The 18634-nt window shown below is 42.3% G+C and overlaps 1 protein-coding gene across 6 annotated transcripts in view; it reads left to right on the top strand.

Moving 5' to 3' along the window:
• The window catches only part of PTGER3 (prostaglandin E receptor 3), a 176024-nt gene continuing 157390 nt past the window's right edge, over positions 1–18634 (top strand). For 4 of the 6 annotated variants that reach the window (XR_004623270.1, XR_004623269.1, XM_034653696.1 and 1 more), the window contains exon 1: positions 69–1591. Coding sequence is in view for 4 of the 6 variants with exons in the window: in XM_034653696.1 (XP_034509587.1) it covers positions 698–1591 (894 nt within the window). In the remaining 2 variants the exon portion in view is untranslated. The other 2 variants (XM_034653694.1, XM_002929651.4) reach the window with 2 other exon arrangements.

Raw genomic sequence — 18634 nt, 5'->3', positions numbered from 1 at the left:
AAAGTTCACATTCAGCTACGCAGAGTGTGGTTGGCCTGGATTGCTCAGGGACAGGTGAGTTGCACTTGCCAGGGTTACAAAAGAGCTTCCGGAGGAGGATCCGGTCCCTACATTAGCGTCGGTGGATGGGTAAGGAGGGGGCGGGCGCTCAGGTCGGCCTTGGCAACTTGCTTAGGGTCTGGAAGCGCAGGGAGACATTTTAACCGGGGCCGCCCACGGGCGCTCCTCTGACAGAGAAGGGGAGGAGGCGCGGCGCAGGGAAGGGAGGACTGACTAGGCGTCCCGTCCGGCCAGGAGTCGGAGCAAGGAGTCCTCCTGGGAGTTTCCAGTCCAGGCGGCCAGGACAGCGGTCACGCAGCAGCCAAGAGACGCGCGCAGTTGCTTCTCCATCCTCCTCCCAGCGCGCTTATGCCCACACCCCCGGGCGCCCCGCCCTCCGCGGCCTTATAGAAGGGGCCCGCACCTCGCGCGCCTCGGAGCGACAGGCTTCCCGGAGCCGACGGCGCGGCTGCCTGAAAGCCCAGGCGCCGCGGCCAGAGGAAAGAAGTGAGGCGGCGGCTACGCCCCGCATCATGGAGGGCAGCCCAGCCCTAGCCCCAGTCCGGGTGGACACCGACCTTCGCCGCCGCCCGCGCCCCGCCCGCCAGCTCCCGCTGCTGCTCTCCGGGCGCCGTCCTCTCCTCACCTCGAAGCCAACATGAAGGAGACCCGGGGCGACGGGAGCGCCCCTTTCTGCACCCGCCTCAACCACTCCTACCCGGGCATGTGGGCGCCCGAGCGCTCCGCCGCGGCGCAGGGCAACCTCACGGGTTTCCGGGACCCCCGCGAGGACTGCGGCTCGGTGTCGGTAGCCTTCCCGATCACCATGTTGATCACCGGCTTCGTGGGCAACGCGCTGGCCATGCTGCTCGTGTCGCGGAGCTACCGGCGGCGGGAGAGCAAGCGCAAGAAGTCGTTCCTGCTGTGCATTGGCTGGCTGGCGCTCACGGACCTGGTCGGGCAACTGCTCACCAGCCCGGTGGTCATCGTCGTGTACCTGTCCAAGCAGCGCTGGGAGCATCTCGACCCTTCGGGGAGGCTGTGCACCTTCTTCGGCCTGACCATGACTGTCTTTGGGCTCTCCTCGCTCTTCATCGCCAGCGCCATGGCCGTCGAGCGGGCGCTGGCCATCCGGGCGCCACACTGGTACGCGAGCCACATGAAGACGCGCGCCACCCGCGCGGTGCTGCTCGGCGTGTGGCTGGCGGTGCTCGTCTTCGCCCTGTTGCCGGTGCTGGGCGTAGGCCAGTACACCATCCAGTGGCCAGGGACGTGGTGCTTCATTAGCACCGGGGGAGGGGGCAACGGGACTAGCCCTTCGCACAACTGGGGCAACCTCTTTTTCGCCTCCACCTTTGCCTTCCTGGGGCTCTCGGCGTTGGCCGTCACCTTCGCCTGTAACCTGGCCACCATTAAGGCCCTGGTGTCCCGCTGCCGGGCCAAGGCCATGGCGTCGCAGTCCGGCGCCCAGTGGGGTCGGATCACCACCGAGACGGCCATCCAGCTCATGGGGATCATGTGCGTGCTGTCGGTCTGCTGGTCGCCGTTGCTGGTACGTAGTTCCAGCGAGTGCGGAGGTCAGGGTGGGCGTGCGTGGCGGCGGGCAAAGGAAACCCCTGGATGTGGCAGCACCTGCAGGGTGTGTTTGCAATCACAGAGGATTGGAGAGGCCTCTGTCCCCCTATCTTGGTTGTGGCTTCAGAGTTGAGCTCCTCATTTATTTGCTGAGCACCTTTCAAATGCCAGGCATCGTATTAGGCTTTGTTTATGCACAACTGGAGACCACAGGGCTGCTCCCATTCTAATCAGAGAGAGTAGGAGGATGCCCAGCTGTCATCTGAGTGCACGGGCAGAGATACGGGTTTCTAATAGGTGCAGTAGGAGCAGAATGGCTATGACAACCTTAGCCTGGTGCTGTGCGTTTTCTCCTTATTTCAAATATCTTTTGCAAGCCGAGGCGATTTTCAATCTGTGGAAGTACCCTACGTGCGACAGCAGGCAGGCACAGCCGTCTCGCAGCTTCTGAGGCAGTGTGCACTTGCCCAGCAGAGCTGGGCTAACCTTTCTTGCAGGCTCACTCTTGACTGGAAACGGGAGAGGGAAGATACATCTTGCTGCTGCAGCCTGCCTCGGCTCTTTGGAATGGTGCTGTACCCTCTAGGAGTGTTTGAACCGACATTCAGTCAGTGAGACCCCAAGGCCTGGGAATTCTCTGACCAGCCTTTGCTTGTCCTTGTGCCAAACATGCAGGGCTGTGGCAAGGTCAGTCCTGAGATAGGATGGTAGGGGTTTCTGTACTTCCTAGCTCCTCACAGAGGGGCAAAGCCTGGGAGCAAGTGATGTTTACACTTGCTCCTTGTATAACATCCAGTCTTATTCGGTACTTTCCAGATTTTCCTCTGTGGTACTTTTAGCTAGAGATTTCTGTGACTAAGTGTTGTTTAGAAATACCTGATGAATGGATATTTGTTTAGGTTCCAAGCAGCCTGGCTTACTAAGGAGGTATTGCAGAAAGAGTGACCTGGTCATTGTGGCAGAGTTAGAGCAGATTATATATTGGACCTGGAAAGTTATTAGACAGTTGTGAAAAACTTCTGAGATCCATGGACATGGACTCTCCTATAGCTTTTCTTTTTGGTGATGAAGTATACATAACATGAAATTTACCATTTTTAAGTGTGCAATTCAGTGGTATTATGTATATTGACATTGCTGTACACCACATTTAGTTTTAAATTCCTTCTATTTAAAAACAGAAACTTGGTTCCTTTTTCCTTCCCACTCTCCCCTGCATTTGACAAAGCAGATATTCTAGAATACCTGTGTTTAACTGGGGTAGTATATTTAGAGCACAAGTCTTGGCTTTAAATCAGGGACATGCGGTGACAAGGAGAGTTATGTCAGGACCTAGCTGCTCATAAGTCACTGTGTGGTCACGGTTCTGCGTTCCAGGAGCTGGAACTCAGGCTGATGTCATCACCATGGCTTATCAAGACCAGCACCAATTTTAGGCATATTTACTTGTATGGCTGAGGAATGGGGGTACATAGGTGGCTAAACAGAAAGGGGAAAGAGTTCAAAAAATAAACATTTTATTAATGTGGTAATTAACATAACTTTAAAGGCAAACAGAGTATCTGAATTTTTCACAGCTGTCATTTGAGCCTGAGTTGGCTCTTATCACACACTTTATATTTTTGAGTTTGCTCTTTGAGTTTGCTTTTATCACACACTTTATATCCAAAAAGAAATGCAGTTAAATCATATGAAGAAAATGCTTACCTATATAGTTAACCAGACGCAGAGAAACCATGTAGTGTGTTTTCATTTCAAAATTTTGATTCTAATGCCACGGGCATGGTAGCCCTAAGAATTTAGATCAGTTTTGAAAGTTGTAAGCTAGGAGGGCAAAACTCACTCTCTTAAGAAAGACATATTTGGAACTAGTCCTATTTAATTTCTGCATTTAAAAAATGTTAACTGGTTTGCAACTTTTTATCAGACACTCTATTAATTTGGTTCTTATAAAAACAGTAAATTTAAAATGAAATAAATTCAACATGTAATCACATCAAAGAGGAGAAATTCATGGTTTCCAAAGTAGACTTTTTAAACCAAAGGAAATAGTCTGTCTTCTGTTTTGTGCACCATTGAAGTTAAACCTTCAAATATCTTCAGAAAGATCCGCAGTAAAAAGTTATTGCAGAGGAAAGAAACTGGCAAAACCACTTTCTTAATAGGTTAGGGAATTGTAAGAATAAAAACACTAGAGCTTAGTGAATTGAATTTTTAATGTATTAATGTTGAACTGAGAGATCTTTTTTACACCTGTCTTATAACTATAGAAAAATATAGATTCCTTATTAGCTTTTGTTGAGTTGGGCATAAGATACTGATCTAATTATTCAAACTCCTTACTTAAAAGGACCCTGAGTATATCTTATTTTGAATACTATCACAACTATAATAATATTCAATGTTACTGTTGGAAAACTTGCAGAGAAGAGATACCATAATAAGAAAACGTCCAACCTGCAACAAGTTTCTGCTACATAAATACTTAAATAGAGCTTTATCTATGGAGCAAACAAAACTTTTTTACTTTTTCTTTTTCCCAGAAACTTCACCAAATACAATGCGAGATGTGAAATTGAGAATAGAGTGGGAAATGATGTCACTGTGATGGGTGATCTACGATTCAGGGTTGCTTTATCTTTGTATGTGGCATCAAATCCTACTGGAATCAGCCAGTTGACTCAGCAATGCAATCTATTTGACTTTTTATTAGTATTTTATTTTTTTATGAACCAAATTCACCAAATTGTCCAGTTATTAGACATGATAGCCAAGTTTCCAGAAACAGGAATCACCTCAAAGTATAGTTCACCAAAGCCATGAGTACATTTTGTGTTTGTGTAAACCTGACCCTCCCCCAAACAGGTGGAAGGTGGCTAACACTGTGACTCTCTTAAAAATAGTAAATATAAACTAATACTGTGAAAAGTGAGGTCTGAGGAACAAAGTTTATCTTCTATGACTTTGGAACTGGGTAAAAACAGCCGTAGAAACTTTTGCCTTTAGTCTTGAGCCTGTGAATTCTGCTCAGTATCCACAAATGCAAATAGGGATGCTTATTGGAAGTGGATGTGGATGTGACTTCTTTTAAATTTAAGGAATCACTGATATATTTTGACAAATGAAACTTGCCTTAAATATACCACATATGATAAATATATGCGATAGATTATTTACAGAGGTAACCCTGTTTATAGTACAGAAAAGTATTATGGAATTGCTAATTTTCTCTGCCTGTAAATTTCTGCCTTATTTAGGATATTGCTTCAGGGAAACTGATTACGCATGTGAATTGGCATTATAGGAAAAATCTTGTCTAATTTGTTTTTATGAGAGATGAGATTATTCAGAATTCTTTACTTTTTTTGTTTATTACAATACATTTTAGGTGCTGTGGAAGGGATATTAAGTAGAATTATTGAAAACTGGTCAAAGAGCTATAATCTGTTCAGAGAAGCAGAATCCCCACATTTATGAGTGAAACAATTAGAGAACAATGCAAGATCTGATGTAATTAGTGCCTTTGGTTCTGGGAGGAATGTCCATCTGAATTTAGCAGAGTAGACTTTAGGGAAGAGGAGAGATGACAGAGCTTGACCTTGCAGCTGAGAGTGAGTGTGCCCAGAAACCAGAACAGAGTGCATCCACTAGAACCATGGGAAAAATGCTTTGAAAATGTTTGTGGAATCAGATTGAGGTTGTTAGGATGAACATGGGATGAGGACGGCGTTCTTTTGCAAGTAAACCATAGGACCTCTATTTGGGTTTCTGAATAGGGAAGAGAGTTTTTAAAAGATTGATAGGGCTGTGGTGTGTGGATAGATTTGGACTGGAAAATGGGAAAGAGAGATCAGTTATGAGTTGTTTTTGCAAGTCAGTTAGGGCTTTAGGTAAAGACAGTGGGAAGAGATGAGTCAGAGAAAGAAAGGTAAAAGAGAACTAAAGTTATCAGAAATGGTTGATTTAAGGAGTGATTTACTGACAAATATTTCTTCTGAATCTATCCTCTTCATTACAGTTAATATTTCACATCCATTTTCCCATTTAACTACATCCTGTAAGATTGTCACTATTTTCTACATCATTCAAAAAATGCAAGTATAAAGAATATTAGAACTAGATTTCATTTATTTTCAGTATTTGTTGTTGTTGATTTGTTTGTTTTTGCTTAGGTAGAGGAAAGGAGTTCTAGCTCTAATAGTGGGCCCTGGGCAACTTATATATCTTCTTATCTGTGAAGTATGGAGGTAGGACCAATAGACATTTAAGGTATTTTTCCCATTTATGTTATTCTCAAGTTCTCTTACTGGGAAGAATGATGGTTCAATGAACAGGAATGGGAAATTTGGAAAGGAGACTGGATAGCCAATTGGGTTTTTTTTGTTTTGTTTTGTTTTGTTTTGTTTTGTTTTTTTGTAAGAATGGGCTCCTGAGTCACTGGGGTTTTAGACAGAGTACATATGGTGATGGTGGATTATCTAAATGATATATCTAGAAACCAATATAACTTGAAGATTAATGAGATAAATCAGGGCTTAAAAAACGCAGATTTTTTATTTTGAGTATAACAGAGAGAGCCAAGAATTAAACAGTTCTTAAGCCGTTCTATTTGAAGAAATTCAGATGGCCTAGAGTTGTAACATAATTGTGACTCATTGGCCTTTCTCTTTTGAAAAAGGTGTAAAGGTCAAGAAATCAATTATGAAAGTTTCCACGGGTTCAGTTTTCTGGGAATAACCTTCAGGAATATGCACTGCACACATTTGTAACAGATGATGATTCCCCTTGGGGTGCTGAGGAGTGGTAGTGAGGGATTCTGGGTCATGTTTCAGTTTCCAGTTCTGGCCTTGCATTGTAGGGAAGCTGGGAGGGAAGTGCTCCCTTAAACTCATTACATTTGTGTAGTATTTTTTAAAAATATTTTATTATTTGAATGACAGAGAGAGAGCAGGGGAGGGTCAGAGGGAGAGAATCTCAAGCAGACTCCGTGCTAAGCATGGACACCAACACAGGGCTCCATCATGGGACCCTGAGATCATGAAGTGAGGACCCGAATGAGCCACCGAGTTGCCCCACATTTATGTAATATTTTTTCTAATTCACCAGTGTTCCACATTTGTCTCACTCATGCCTTAAGTCTCAAATGTCTACAACTGTAACATGTCAAAGTTTGACTACTCCATTTTCCTCAATTCCTTATCATAGAGATAAGTAGGAAGTTAGTATTTCAATTCCCGCCATACTTCTTGAGGATTATTAAATGGCCTCTCAAGTAACCTTTTATCCTTAGAAAATTCCAACTTCCACAGATTAAAAAAGGTAACCAATGGAGCCTGATTTTCCTTGGGGTTCCCCTTCTGTCTTGACCCCTAAGAATATGTCAATATTTTACAGTAAACATAGTAATTCATTCGTATGCAGAAATGCCAGTTGGACAGTGAATGACTTCTTTAGCAAGGCGAACACCACACACACACACACACACACGCACACACACACACACACACAGAAGTAGCATTATGGAGTGCCAAAAAATTCTCTGTGCTCTTTACTCAGCACTCTCATCTCTCCATTTTTTCATTGGCTACTTTACCCTGCGGTCAACTGATAGCTGCTGAGCAGTCATCCTTCCTGGGTTGCCCAAGGTGTCAAGTTAGAAATCACTTTATTGGAGGGGCGCCTGGGTGGCACAGCGGTTAAGCGTCTGCCTTCGGCTCAGGGCGTGATCCCGGCGTTGTGGGATCGAGCCCCACATCAGGCTCCTCTGCTATGAGCCTGCTTCTTCCTCTCCCACTCCCCCTGCTTGTGTTCCCTCTCTCGCTGGCTGTCTCTATCTCTGTTGAATAAATAAATAAAATCTTAAAAAAAAAAAAAAGAAATCACTTTATTGGAAAAGGCTTCTTTGATCCTCTCTAGACTTGGTTGGGTGCTCTGGCCCTTTTGTTCCATAGTGCCTACCTTGCATTTCCCAGTCATAGTCTGAATCACACTTCATTGGACATATTGGTTAATTGACCTCCTGAGGCAAGGTACAGTATCTGTCTTGTGTCTTATTTGTTTCCCTGGAATGGTCATAGTTACATGGCGTACAAAGTATGCCCAATATATGGTTATTGTTTGAATATCTAAGCACCCAAATCAGAAGACACAACCTGGTCCTAGTTACATAAGCAATTAATTGTGTGACTTTAGACAATTTACTTGTTATCTTTGTGAACTATTTGCTTTTTTTTGGCAAAGTAGGAATAAAAATACCTACCCAGCCCATTTCATAGGACTGTAACAAAAACCAACATAAATCTATGTGAGAATAATTGAGAATATCCCTTTAATATTATGAATACTACTATGATGTTTTACTGGATAATAATGTTGATATCTTGTGTTCAGATAGACCTTCCCCCCAGGAAACTGAAGAAAAGAGACAAGTGATGTTTCACAACTCTATTGGTTATAGTTCCCTGGGGGTAAAAGATGTGCGGTGCAGAATGGAACTTTTCAGAAAAAAAATAAGAAAAACGGTCAACCTCAAGTACATAAATTTTTATAAGGTATTATAATTCATCCCTCCTCCACTCCCCGTGCCACCATCTCTCTTCTGCATTTTGTCAGCTCTGGAATCCTTTCCCCTTTATGGCTGTCAGTTAATTAACTCTCTAAATCTAAAACATGCTGGGTTCCATCTCCCCTTTCCCTAAACCTGGAGGTGTAACTACCACCTCACCCTCTGAGGACCTCTGCCACGGGTCTATAATGTGCCCTCTGTTTTTCCAGTCATAGACTTCTTTGTATATTCTTCTCTGTCCTCACATAAATGTTTAGGTCGAATTAATTGTGCATGTCGTTATTGTCGTTGGTCAGATTGTTCTGCAGTCTTTTTAAGGGTAGATCTGGTGACTCAGTTGTCCTCATCTCTTCGCAGATGATCACTAATGTTGAGGCTAAACAGAATTTCCACCACTGACTCACAGCCTAAGATTGAATTTACATAATCCTTAAATGAGGCCCAAGCGTGAGAATTGCAGAGTTGTAAATTGTCTCACAATTTGACCAGGTCCTGACAAGGCATTAATATTTTTTGTAGTCTACAAATAGCACAGAGTATGATTTTCCCATCCAGTGGCCCTCCTAGACGGTCTCTTGGGCAACATTCATAAGAAAGACATTTCATTGAGTGATTTTGGCACTTATTAAAAATGTATAATGTTACTTTACCAGTACCTTTTTTTATGATAGGAATTTGAAGAACCATAAATCTAAAAATGAAAGATAGTGGCAGAGATGGAAGAGGAGGCTTGATTTTTCACGCTTTAACTCTGTTAGAAAGAAGGAAATTAGCTAATTTAGGTAAAAGTTATATAATAGAAGTAAAAATAGCAGTACTATTTTTTAAAATCTTGAAAATACAAAAATAGAAGGTCAGGTTAGAACTAGAAGCCTACTTAATTTAAGCAATTACTGACCCTCCAAAAAATCAAGTGTAATTTAAAAGATATAGTTTTCACAAATCTTTTGATATTTCTAAAATATATATATATATTTTAAAGATTTTATTTATTTGACAGAGATAGAGACAGCCAGCAAGAGAGGGAGCACAAGCAGGGGGAGTGGGAGAGGAAGAAACAGGCTCATAGCGGAGGAGCCTGATGTGGGGCTCGATCCCATAACGCCGGGATCACGCCCTGAGCCGAAGGCAGACGCTTAACCGCTGTGCCACCCAGGCGCCCCTCTAAAAAATATTTTTTTCCTGAAAGTAGATTTGATCTTTTCCCCCTACTTTCTGAACTTTATAACTGTCATTTTCTGTGGTTGAGGATATGCTTCTATTGGTGTGACTCAGGAAAATTTGGAAAAAGAAATATGTTGTTAATGTGGAAAATGCTGAAAGAGAGATTGTAAAACATAAGAAGCATGTGGGGGAATTCACCAGATAGTAGGGTAGAGCTTTCACCATGGTCCTGATGTATAGAATTTCCCTGATGATGTCCTGCTGCCGACCACCGTGCACGGGTCTGGTAGAACACGGACATCTGCGTTCCTCTGCCTCAACAGTCTTAAGGCACAAGTGGCAGTTAGTGATGCAATGCCCCCTGACTCGTGAGCACTCCTATCTGATTCATTAGAACAGAAAAAGGTGACTTGAGAGGTAGATGAGGACCACAGAGAGAATACGGCACTGGGAAGCAAAAGACCGGGATTCTGGTGTAGGCTTGACCACCACATGATAGTAGTCACTTTATCTTTCTGGTTTTCCCTTCCTCATCAGTAAAATAAAACCATTATCAACTCTAACCTTCCTTTCAGCTCTGACTTCCTGTGGCTTGAAATAGATAAAACTGTCCCTCGTGGACATACTGTTTCAGATGCATGAGGGAAGACACCCAACAACTTCCTCGAAAGAGGCAGAGAAATGTATGCAAGTGGACGAAGTATATCACACATTCTTTAATACAGCCATTCTATAAATATTTTTTGAGGGCTTTCTGTGTGCCTGCTATTCTGCTCACCCTGGTGGTACCGTAGTGACCAGGGCTGTCTCATATGATTGTGCGTGTTGAGCAGTTACGTAACTCTAGGGGGCACTGTTCACATTATATTCTAGGTGAATGACACTTCTTGTGTGCAATCTGTGCTATACAATTTTCTTTCATGAAGCTTTCAACCTCCTGACGTAGCAGACAGGGAAGAAAAATCATTCCAATAAATAAATGTCACCTGTCTCATGGGTCATTACCACGGTTGCTCTCACTGCCACATGGTGCTCCTGGGGCAGATGGGCCTTGTCTGGGACCAAAGGCAGTGCTACTGGTCTACTGCCGTTCTGACACCCTGCTGGAGCATGTCTCTACCCAGGCTATAGTAGGTCTGTGCTTGGGTGCCATTGTCAGAGAGCGCAGTAATTCACACCCATAACTACAGCCATAAAGCTCAGCAGTACTTACCTAGAGGATAACCACAATGGTATGGTTTATGGACCCAGAGGGCAGCTGGCCTCAGGCCACATACGTCTGGAACCAGCCTTCTTGGGTCCTTAGTCTCTGCGTTGTACTCAGATCACCTCCTGACAAGTTTGCCTTTCCGTTCCAATGAACTTCCTTTTAAGACTTTCCATGTCTTGGGACACCTGGGTGGCTCAGTCGTTAAGAGTCTGTCTTCGGCTCAGGGCATGATCCCAGCGTTCTGGGATCGAGTCCTGCATCAGGCTCCTCTGCTGGGAGCTTGCTTCTTCCTCTCCCACTCCCCCTGCTTGTGTTCCCTCTCTCGCTGGCTGTCTCTCTCTCTGTCAAATAAATAAATAAATAAAATCTTAAAAAAAAAAAAAAAGACTCTCCATGTCTTTTCCCTTTACTGAATGTAGCCAAAGTCACTCTACTCCAAGTTTCTTAGCTTCAAATCTTTGGGAGGAGAGGTTAGGTCTGTCAGTCCCCCCCCTTTTTTTTCCAGAAAGCATGATGATTTACCTCTTCCTAAGTGATCAGGGGTGTGTACCAAGAGTGTTATGTGGATTTTCTTGTTATACCAATTTCTACTATGCCAACCTACTCATTCTACATTTACCAAAGTAATTGCTTCTTATTCTGTGAGGTCTGCTCCAATGTGACTTCCTCTGTCCACCTGAAGAGAGAAATGGGGGGTAGCTTCTGTATCCCCTTACATATATTACTAAAACAATAAGCATGTTACGAAGGCAAGAAAAAGGTCCTTTGGGAGAGTGTCAAAGAGGATTCTTTCTTCATCCCTTGGTGAGGTGTGGGGTGGCTAAGGAGGGTCTGCTGAAAAAATGTCACTTATGATGAATCTTGAGGGATGATACTTAGAGGAAAAAAGAGCAGTGTGTGAAGTTATCAGTATGGGAAGGAGCGGAAGCATCAGAGGAATGGACAGAAGGCCAGTGGACATACTGGAGAGAGAGAGCCTTTAAGGTGAGGCCAGGGAGGCGGGTGGGGCCAACTATACAGAACCCTGTGGACTCTGTTTGGGCGTTTATATTTTCAACTTAAGTGTGTTGGAAAACAACTAAAAGGTTTGTGTGTGGAAGTGAGTTGATCTGCTCAATGTATTAAGAAATATTGCTCCGTTTTTGCTTCCTGAATTAGAGAGGCAGGGTGTCAGAGCCCACAAATACCGAGGTCAGATGGAGACGTAGAGTCATTAGTAAAGAAAATTTCTTTCCCCCAGGTGCTTCTTAGAAGGAAGGGAGGGACATAGTTTGGCACAGAATGGAGAGGGGGCAGAGTCTGTGCAGGTGCATAGAGGAAAAAATAGAACCAGGTGTGCTAGGAATGGTAAGAAAGTCTGTTTTTACTGGGTGTTATATGCAAATAATGAATCATGGAACGTTGCATCAAAAACTGGGGTTGTACAGTATGGTGACTAATATAACAAAATAAAAATTATTAAAAAAAAAAGAAGTGTGGAAAATAAATCCAAGCTCCAAAAAAAGAGTCTGTTTTTATTGAAATATGTCTGAGAATATTAAGAAATGTTATGAGTCGAAAGGGATTGAAGGATGAGGGAGAGAGAAGTGCTTTGGTAGATTCCCATGAAGATTAGAAATAGGAATTTGTATTTCATCTTGGGCAAGTTGTATTGCTTTTCTACACTCCTGTTCTATATTTGTAAAATAAGAGGGTTCACATTATAAAATCTCTTGGCTTATGAAGGTCATTTAGTAAAACAACTCATCTAATGTTTGACATCTTTCTAAAATATTCTTGGTGAGATAGTTTAAGCTTTGAACACCTTTACTTCCAGGAAATTTGTTGCTTTTCATGAGGCACTTAGAATTCTCTTAGAGCCAAATACTATGCTGGGTTCTATCTTACCAACAGTTGTTTGTTTTAATTTCTTACAGTTACCCTAAGAGGTAGGCCTTACTAGCTCCAATTTCCAGACAGTGAAGAAACGAAAGCTGAAAGAGGTTGTGATTCATTTAAGATAACAGAGCTAGTAAGTGGCCAAGCTGGGAGTCAAAGGACAAGCGCTTTTCTCCAAGCCATGGTGCCTCAGATAGCTCAATTCATCTTCAGTTGTTCTTTCTATTATAAAAATTTCAATTCCCTTTTGTTGGCTGAATTGGAGTATTGATGATGCTAGTCCTTGGTTTATATGGAGCAATACTAAACTTAATTAGACAATTTTTTTTTAAGTTATATGATACTTCCGTGTTAGGTATCAAGGAGTTCCACTAAATTTATGAATGGCAAAATAGCATGAATATATCTAGACAATGTCAGGGGCAGAACCCATGATGTATCAATTAATTTAAGTGACACTTTGTTGAATATCAGTTGTGTTCCAGGCACTGTGTTACAACCCGACAGAACGATGGTATGCCCTTTCCTCAAAGAATGCACAGAATGTGTTGTCTGCTGAGTGATTCCCTAGAGAGACTTGAGGTTGTGACTAAAAAAGGCGGTGTTATTTTCCGTTGTTAATTTTGAACATAGGATCAAAGTTGAGGACCACATAGAATTCATTTATCCATTATGCTCTCAGTGATTGTTGAGTATCTACTATGCGTTAGGCACAGTGCTAGATGCTGAAACTATAGTAATGACATAGATGAGTTCCCTGCTCTCAAGGAACATGCATTCTAGTAGAAGAAGAAAGTCAATCCACAGATAACACTAGAAGTCAGATTGTGATAAACACTGCTAAGAAAATAAAGCAGCGTGATGTGATAGAGGAAGCCTAGGGAACTTTTGTAGATTGTCAGGGATCAATGCCTCTGAGAGGAGCATTTAAGCAGAGACCTGAATGAAGGAAAGAACCAGGTATGGATGATCTACAGGAAGGGCATTCTAGGCAGAGGGAACAGCAAAGGCCTCACCTGGTGTGTTGGAGGAAGAGAGAAAGAAGGCTCGAGCAGCTAAAGGCAAGTGAGAAGGAGGGAGCTGGAGTGCTCTAAAGTGAGGTCAGGACGGTGCTAGAGACCAGACTGGATCAAGCCATGCTAAGGAGTTTTGATGTTTTTTTTAAGAGAATACTGGAAGGTTTGAATCATGGGAGTAACATTATTGGATTTATGTTTTTAAAAGATCCTGGATTACAGAGAGGCAAGAGTGGGCACAGGGACACCAGAGAGAAGGTGCTGAAGTTGTCCAGGTGAGAGACGATGACGGGGAGGGGGGAGTGGGCTGGAGAAGTGGATGTATTCACACAAAGGGATTTGAAGATAGAGTTTATAAGACATTCTGAAATGCCTCTAATCCCTGCCCTGTGACTCTGAGAAGAAATAGGGTCCTCTCTTCCTCTCTGGGCCTCTGGTAGTAAGGTGGCTCTCTTTCCACAAAAGGCTTTCCCTTTGGCTCCTTAACAAGGAAGTGACTGCTGCAAGCTTACACAGCTAATAATGGGCAGAGTCAGGATTAAGTTCTATCTACTGGGTGCTATTTTTTTCCCCAGAGACATAAATCAGAGTAGTCACCCAGAGAAAGAGAAGTAAGCAAGTTTGCTTATGAAATAATAAGATGTCATCAGAATCATGATCCCCAGAAGAAGATCCAGACCAAGCTAAGCTTAAAAGTAGAGAGAGAGACAGGGAGAGGATTGCTTGATTCTCATAAATTGCAGGAGTGTCAAGGTTGGAGGTGGCCCTCTGGAAGACTAAAGCCAGGACTGTCTCTTTCTGTATCTTTGACTTGCCATGTGTCAGAATTCCCAATTCAGGCTCTTCTTCTAAGGAATCAGTTTAAGACATAGCTTTGCAGCTCATTGGCCCAGTCCTATGGTATTTTGTTTTATTTTTAAGCTTTTGGTTAATAGGTTTATATTTACAGTCTGCATGTGGGGTTTTCATTTCGCTTTCATAGCAATACAATATTTCAGTGATTATGTCATCTCAAAGTACTGTTTCAACATCTTTCTTTCGTCTTTATTATAATTTTGTTTTGTTTTGCGAATACAAGAAACAGTTATACATGACATAAAGTCGCAGGACCCGGCTTCATCCTCAAAGACTAGTTTTGTTAGGCCACAATTAAAGATTTAGGCTCAGAGAATTGGCCAGAAGTGAGTGAAGAGGGTAATGTGAGGTTTACAATGGAACAGAGGTGGCCATATGAGGCTCTGAAAGCTCACGCGCTATTAACACTGTAGCGAGATGACCAGCGAAGAAAAGAGTTCTTTCTTGATGTTGCCGTAAAGGGTGAGTTGTAGTCTGGCTTTGATGTTAATCTGGCAACTTTCTCTTTATAAATCAGCAGATGTGCTAACAGCCAACATGCTGGGTGGCAGTTTTTGAATTTATTAATGGTAGTCATTTCCTCCAAGAATAGACTGAGGATTTGCCTAGATCCAGAAGTAAAATTCTAAATATTAGCTTTTGTTCTATAAAAGACATTAGGGAACATTTTGAATTTTTTTTTCAGTAGCATCTATTTCTAATTAAATTATGCTGTAGATCAGTTTCAGGAAGCATGGGAATATCTTCCGACTTCAGAGCTCCAGTCTCATTCCTAAACTTGCTTCTTGGTCACGAACAACAGACTCTGACTCCAGGCACATGGGGCATATAGAAGAAGGACATCAAGGGCTCATGGGGCCCTTAAGAAGCTGGCAGGCCAGGTTTGGAAGACAAGCAGGACCCAGGCTATTCTGGACGCTGAGCATCAGACCACACTACCAAGGTCGTGCTGCAAGACAGTTTGCTGCATGCTGCTGGGATGAATCCGCCATCTCAGAGCTCCCTTCTCTGTGTCGCTCTCTCAAGACTCAGAGTCCTGGGTGCAAACCTGACTGCTATAGCTTAGGATTTTTACCCCTTGGCTCTATCGAGAGGTCACCAGAAGAAGGATCAGGCACTCGCAGCATCTTGTGTTGGAGGTAGGAAATGATAGTGGGAAGTTAAGTGCTGGGATTTCTCTCCCACTTAGAACATGCAGAAAAAGTTCTTCAAACTTGAGGTATTAGTAAGAACAGGTAAGGGTTCATTGTTACCATGGAATTCATTTTTAGAAACATTGTGACAGTATTGCTGTATCTTTCAAGCCCTGCATGTGCCTGCATGGATGTGTGTGCGTGTGTGTGTGTGCCTGTCACTTACTGAATTGGAGTGGAAAGGAGACTGGGGGACAGGAAGCTGAAGAGATGCACCAAACAAAAAGACATATTTCCAGAACGCCTTCGACGTGCAAGTTCTTGAGAATTACTGTGTTAAGCCCCTTATGATATTATCTAATTTAATCTTCACAACAGTTTATCACTGTGACGTTCTTCATCCATGTTTTTCAATTGCACATTCTAAGATTCCAAGGATTATACGACTTTCCCCAATTATACTCCTAGAAGTTAGTAGACACAAGGCTTTTTTGTGCTGTGTTTTGTTTCATATTGGTTGTCTCTACTTTTATTGGTTTACAAAAACACTGTCCTATTACTTCATTGAAATTGTACAAAAAAGAACAGATTGAATGAGAACAGTCAAAAAAATCACACCAATCGCCTGGGTCAGATAATCACAGGGATTAAGGATTTCCTGCAGAATCTCATTGATCCATTAACTCATTGGCCTTCTTAGGAGCTTGGCTTTCTAGAGAATACTGTGTAAATCCCTGTAGAAGGTGAGAATTTTCACTTGTCCTACAATAAACTCTTAAAGGTTCCATTCAACACAATACGTACAATGTAGGAGGTGTTTTCCATAAAGGTGCGACATCAGTTGCATCCAGTGGTCTATCTTTTCAGGCTTAGAACACTCACATACAGTGATAAAGTTTCACTAGGCAAACATTTTCCAGCTAGTACAATTCACAAATATTATTCTTTTCACTGAACTATTTATAAAACAAATAAAACTGTTTATTGAGTTCTCTTTGCTTAGTGGGAAAGTGTTTGACTACAGTCAAAATTAGAAAATTTGTTTGGACAGTTTTAAAACTTGCAGCATGATATAGTGCAATTGGGAGTCTTGCAAACCTACTTTCATCTTTTTTTTTCTTATAATTGTGGAGAAGAGAAAGAGCCCTAGCAAACGAACCTCAGTGTGCTCACTGGGACTCTCTCACAAGGAATTCAGGCATTTTACTATCTAGCACTCTCTCACCCAGATTAGAAGGCGTCAGATTCCTTAGTTCAATCCTTAAGATCCTGGATTTGGCCACACTTACTACTCATTTTCTACGCCTCCCCCAGCATCCTTACCTTCATTCATCAAAATCAATCTGCAGTTCCTAGGATGATTCACACAATTTCCCACTCAGCAGTAGGAACTCTGTCTTTCAAAACTCTCCAGGAGTATCTGCTATTTTAGGGGGCAGTGCTTCCCTGATCCTGGAGACAGATTTAAATGCCCTACTCTATACTCCATAGTGCCTGTGTATACCCTGATCACTTAATGATGCACAGTTGTATTTACAATTGTCATAATATTTATTATGGCAATGAAGACAATTGTCCACAGCAGACAAATGCTTACTTTATAGGAGGCACTGTGCTCAGCATTTCACAGACATAATCTCATTTCATTCTGTCAACAACACTCTGAAAGGATACTGCTATCTCCTTTTTCAGATGAGGAAAGCGGTTTTGAGATGTTAAGTAACTTTCCCAGATCACATAGCTAACAAAAAACAGGGCTGACTTTCAAATCCAGATTTGTCTGATTTTATAGCCACTGTGATAAATGACTAAACTGTATGGCCTCCCTCTTGTTAATATTCATTTATTTGTCCGACTCACTGCACACTGTAAAGGGCTTCAGAACAGGGACTTTGCCTTATTAGTCTATAAATTTTCCTGGCCCATAGCTGCCACTTAATAAGTGATTGTGGGACAAATGAAAAAAATGAAACTGTAATGAAGCGAAAAAGACACTAGATTTGGAATCAGAAAATCGATGTATAAATCCTGGCCTTTAAAGTTTTACATATATTACATGGATTTCATCTTCATATAAATCCTTCAAGGTGGATGATATCTCTTTATTTTATTTTGCTTTACTTTTTCACTTGCTGGGGAAGCAACTTGCTTTAAGGTCCAGAGTTGTGAATGGTATTGAGTAAATCAAACCCAAGTATTTTTATTGCCAGAGCCGCCAAGACAGCTGTGTCTCATGAATATTGTGTACTATTTATGCCGTGCGACTTGTGAGCATTTTAGAAAACATACCTTTTCCTTTGTGTGTTACTTTTATTGTTTCCATGTTGTTGTTAGTAATAACAATTCTTAGAAAGATTAAAAACTACCTTCAGGATAGACAAGAACAGGAGACACAACCATTGTTTTTGTAATGGAAGAGAGAAGTTAATTAGAAGCAGTGGGTGGAAGCATTAGAAACCACTACTCTAATGTCTGGTGTCCGAAGCAGAAAAAAACCAAAAAAGGATGTTTAGGGAGGTGCCCTGAGGATAAGAATGAAACAATGAGGAATTTTAGCAACAATAGGGAAACAGTAAAAATAACAAAGAAAGGGGAAAACAATGCTTCAAAAGAGGCTCAAAAGTTTCAGTGTAATTATTTTGCCCTCATTTGTTAGGAGAGGTGATATAATATACTAGCTTCAGAATAATAGAATATAACCGCAAATCCAGAGTTAGGGCAGCCTTTGGAGTTGGTTAACCCAGAATTTAGCATTGTCATCAAGGACCAAGGCTTGTCCTGTTTTTGGCAGTCTACAGTGTTGACCTCATCCTATTGATGGCTGGTTCCCCTCAGGTTTTAGGATGGTCAGTAGTATAGCAACCTTCCCTCCACCTCGATACACAGATTCACTTTCCATGGTTCAAGTACACCATGGTCCAGAAGCAGATGATCTCCTTCTGATGTATTATCAGGAGGTCAGTAGTAGCCTAACGATATGTCACAATGCTTACATCATTGACCTCACTTCATCTCATCGTGTAGGCATTTTATCACCTCACCTCATCGTGTAGGCATTTTATCACCTCACATCATCACAAGAAGGTGGAGTACGTACAACAAGGTATTGTGAGACAGAGAGCCACATTGACATAAGTTTTATTATAGTATGTAATTATAATTATATTTCATTATTAGTTATTGTTAATCTCTTACTGTG

This window comes from Ailuropoda melanoleuca, chromosome 2 (assembly GCF_002007445.2).
Source record: "Ailuropoda melanoleuca isolate Jingjing chromosome 2, ASM200744v2, whole genome shotgun sequence".
In the NCBI taxonomy this organism is placed as follows: Eukaryota; Metazoa; Chordata; class Mammalia; order Carnivora; family Ursidae; genus Ailuropoda; species Ailuropoda melanoleuca.
This window is presented reverse-complemented; position numbering and strand designations above follow the sequence as displayed.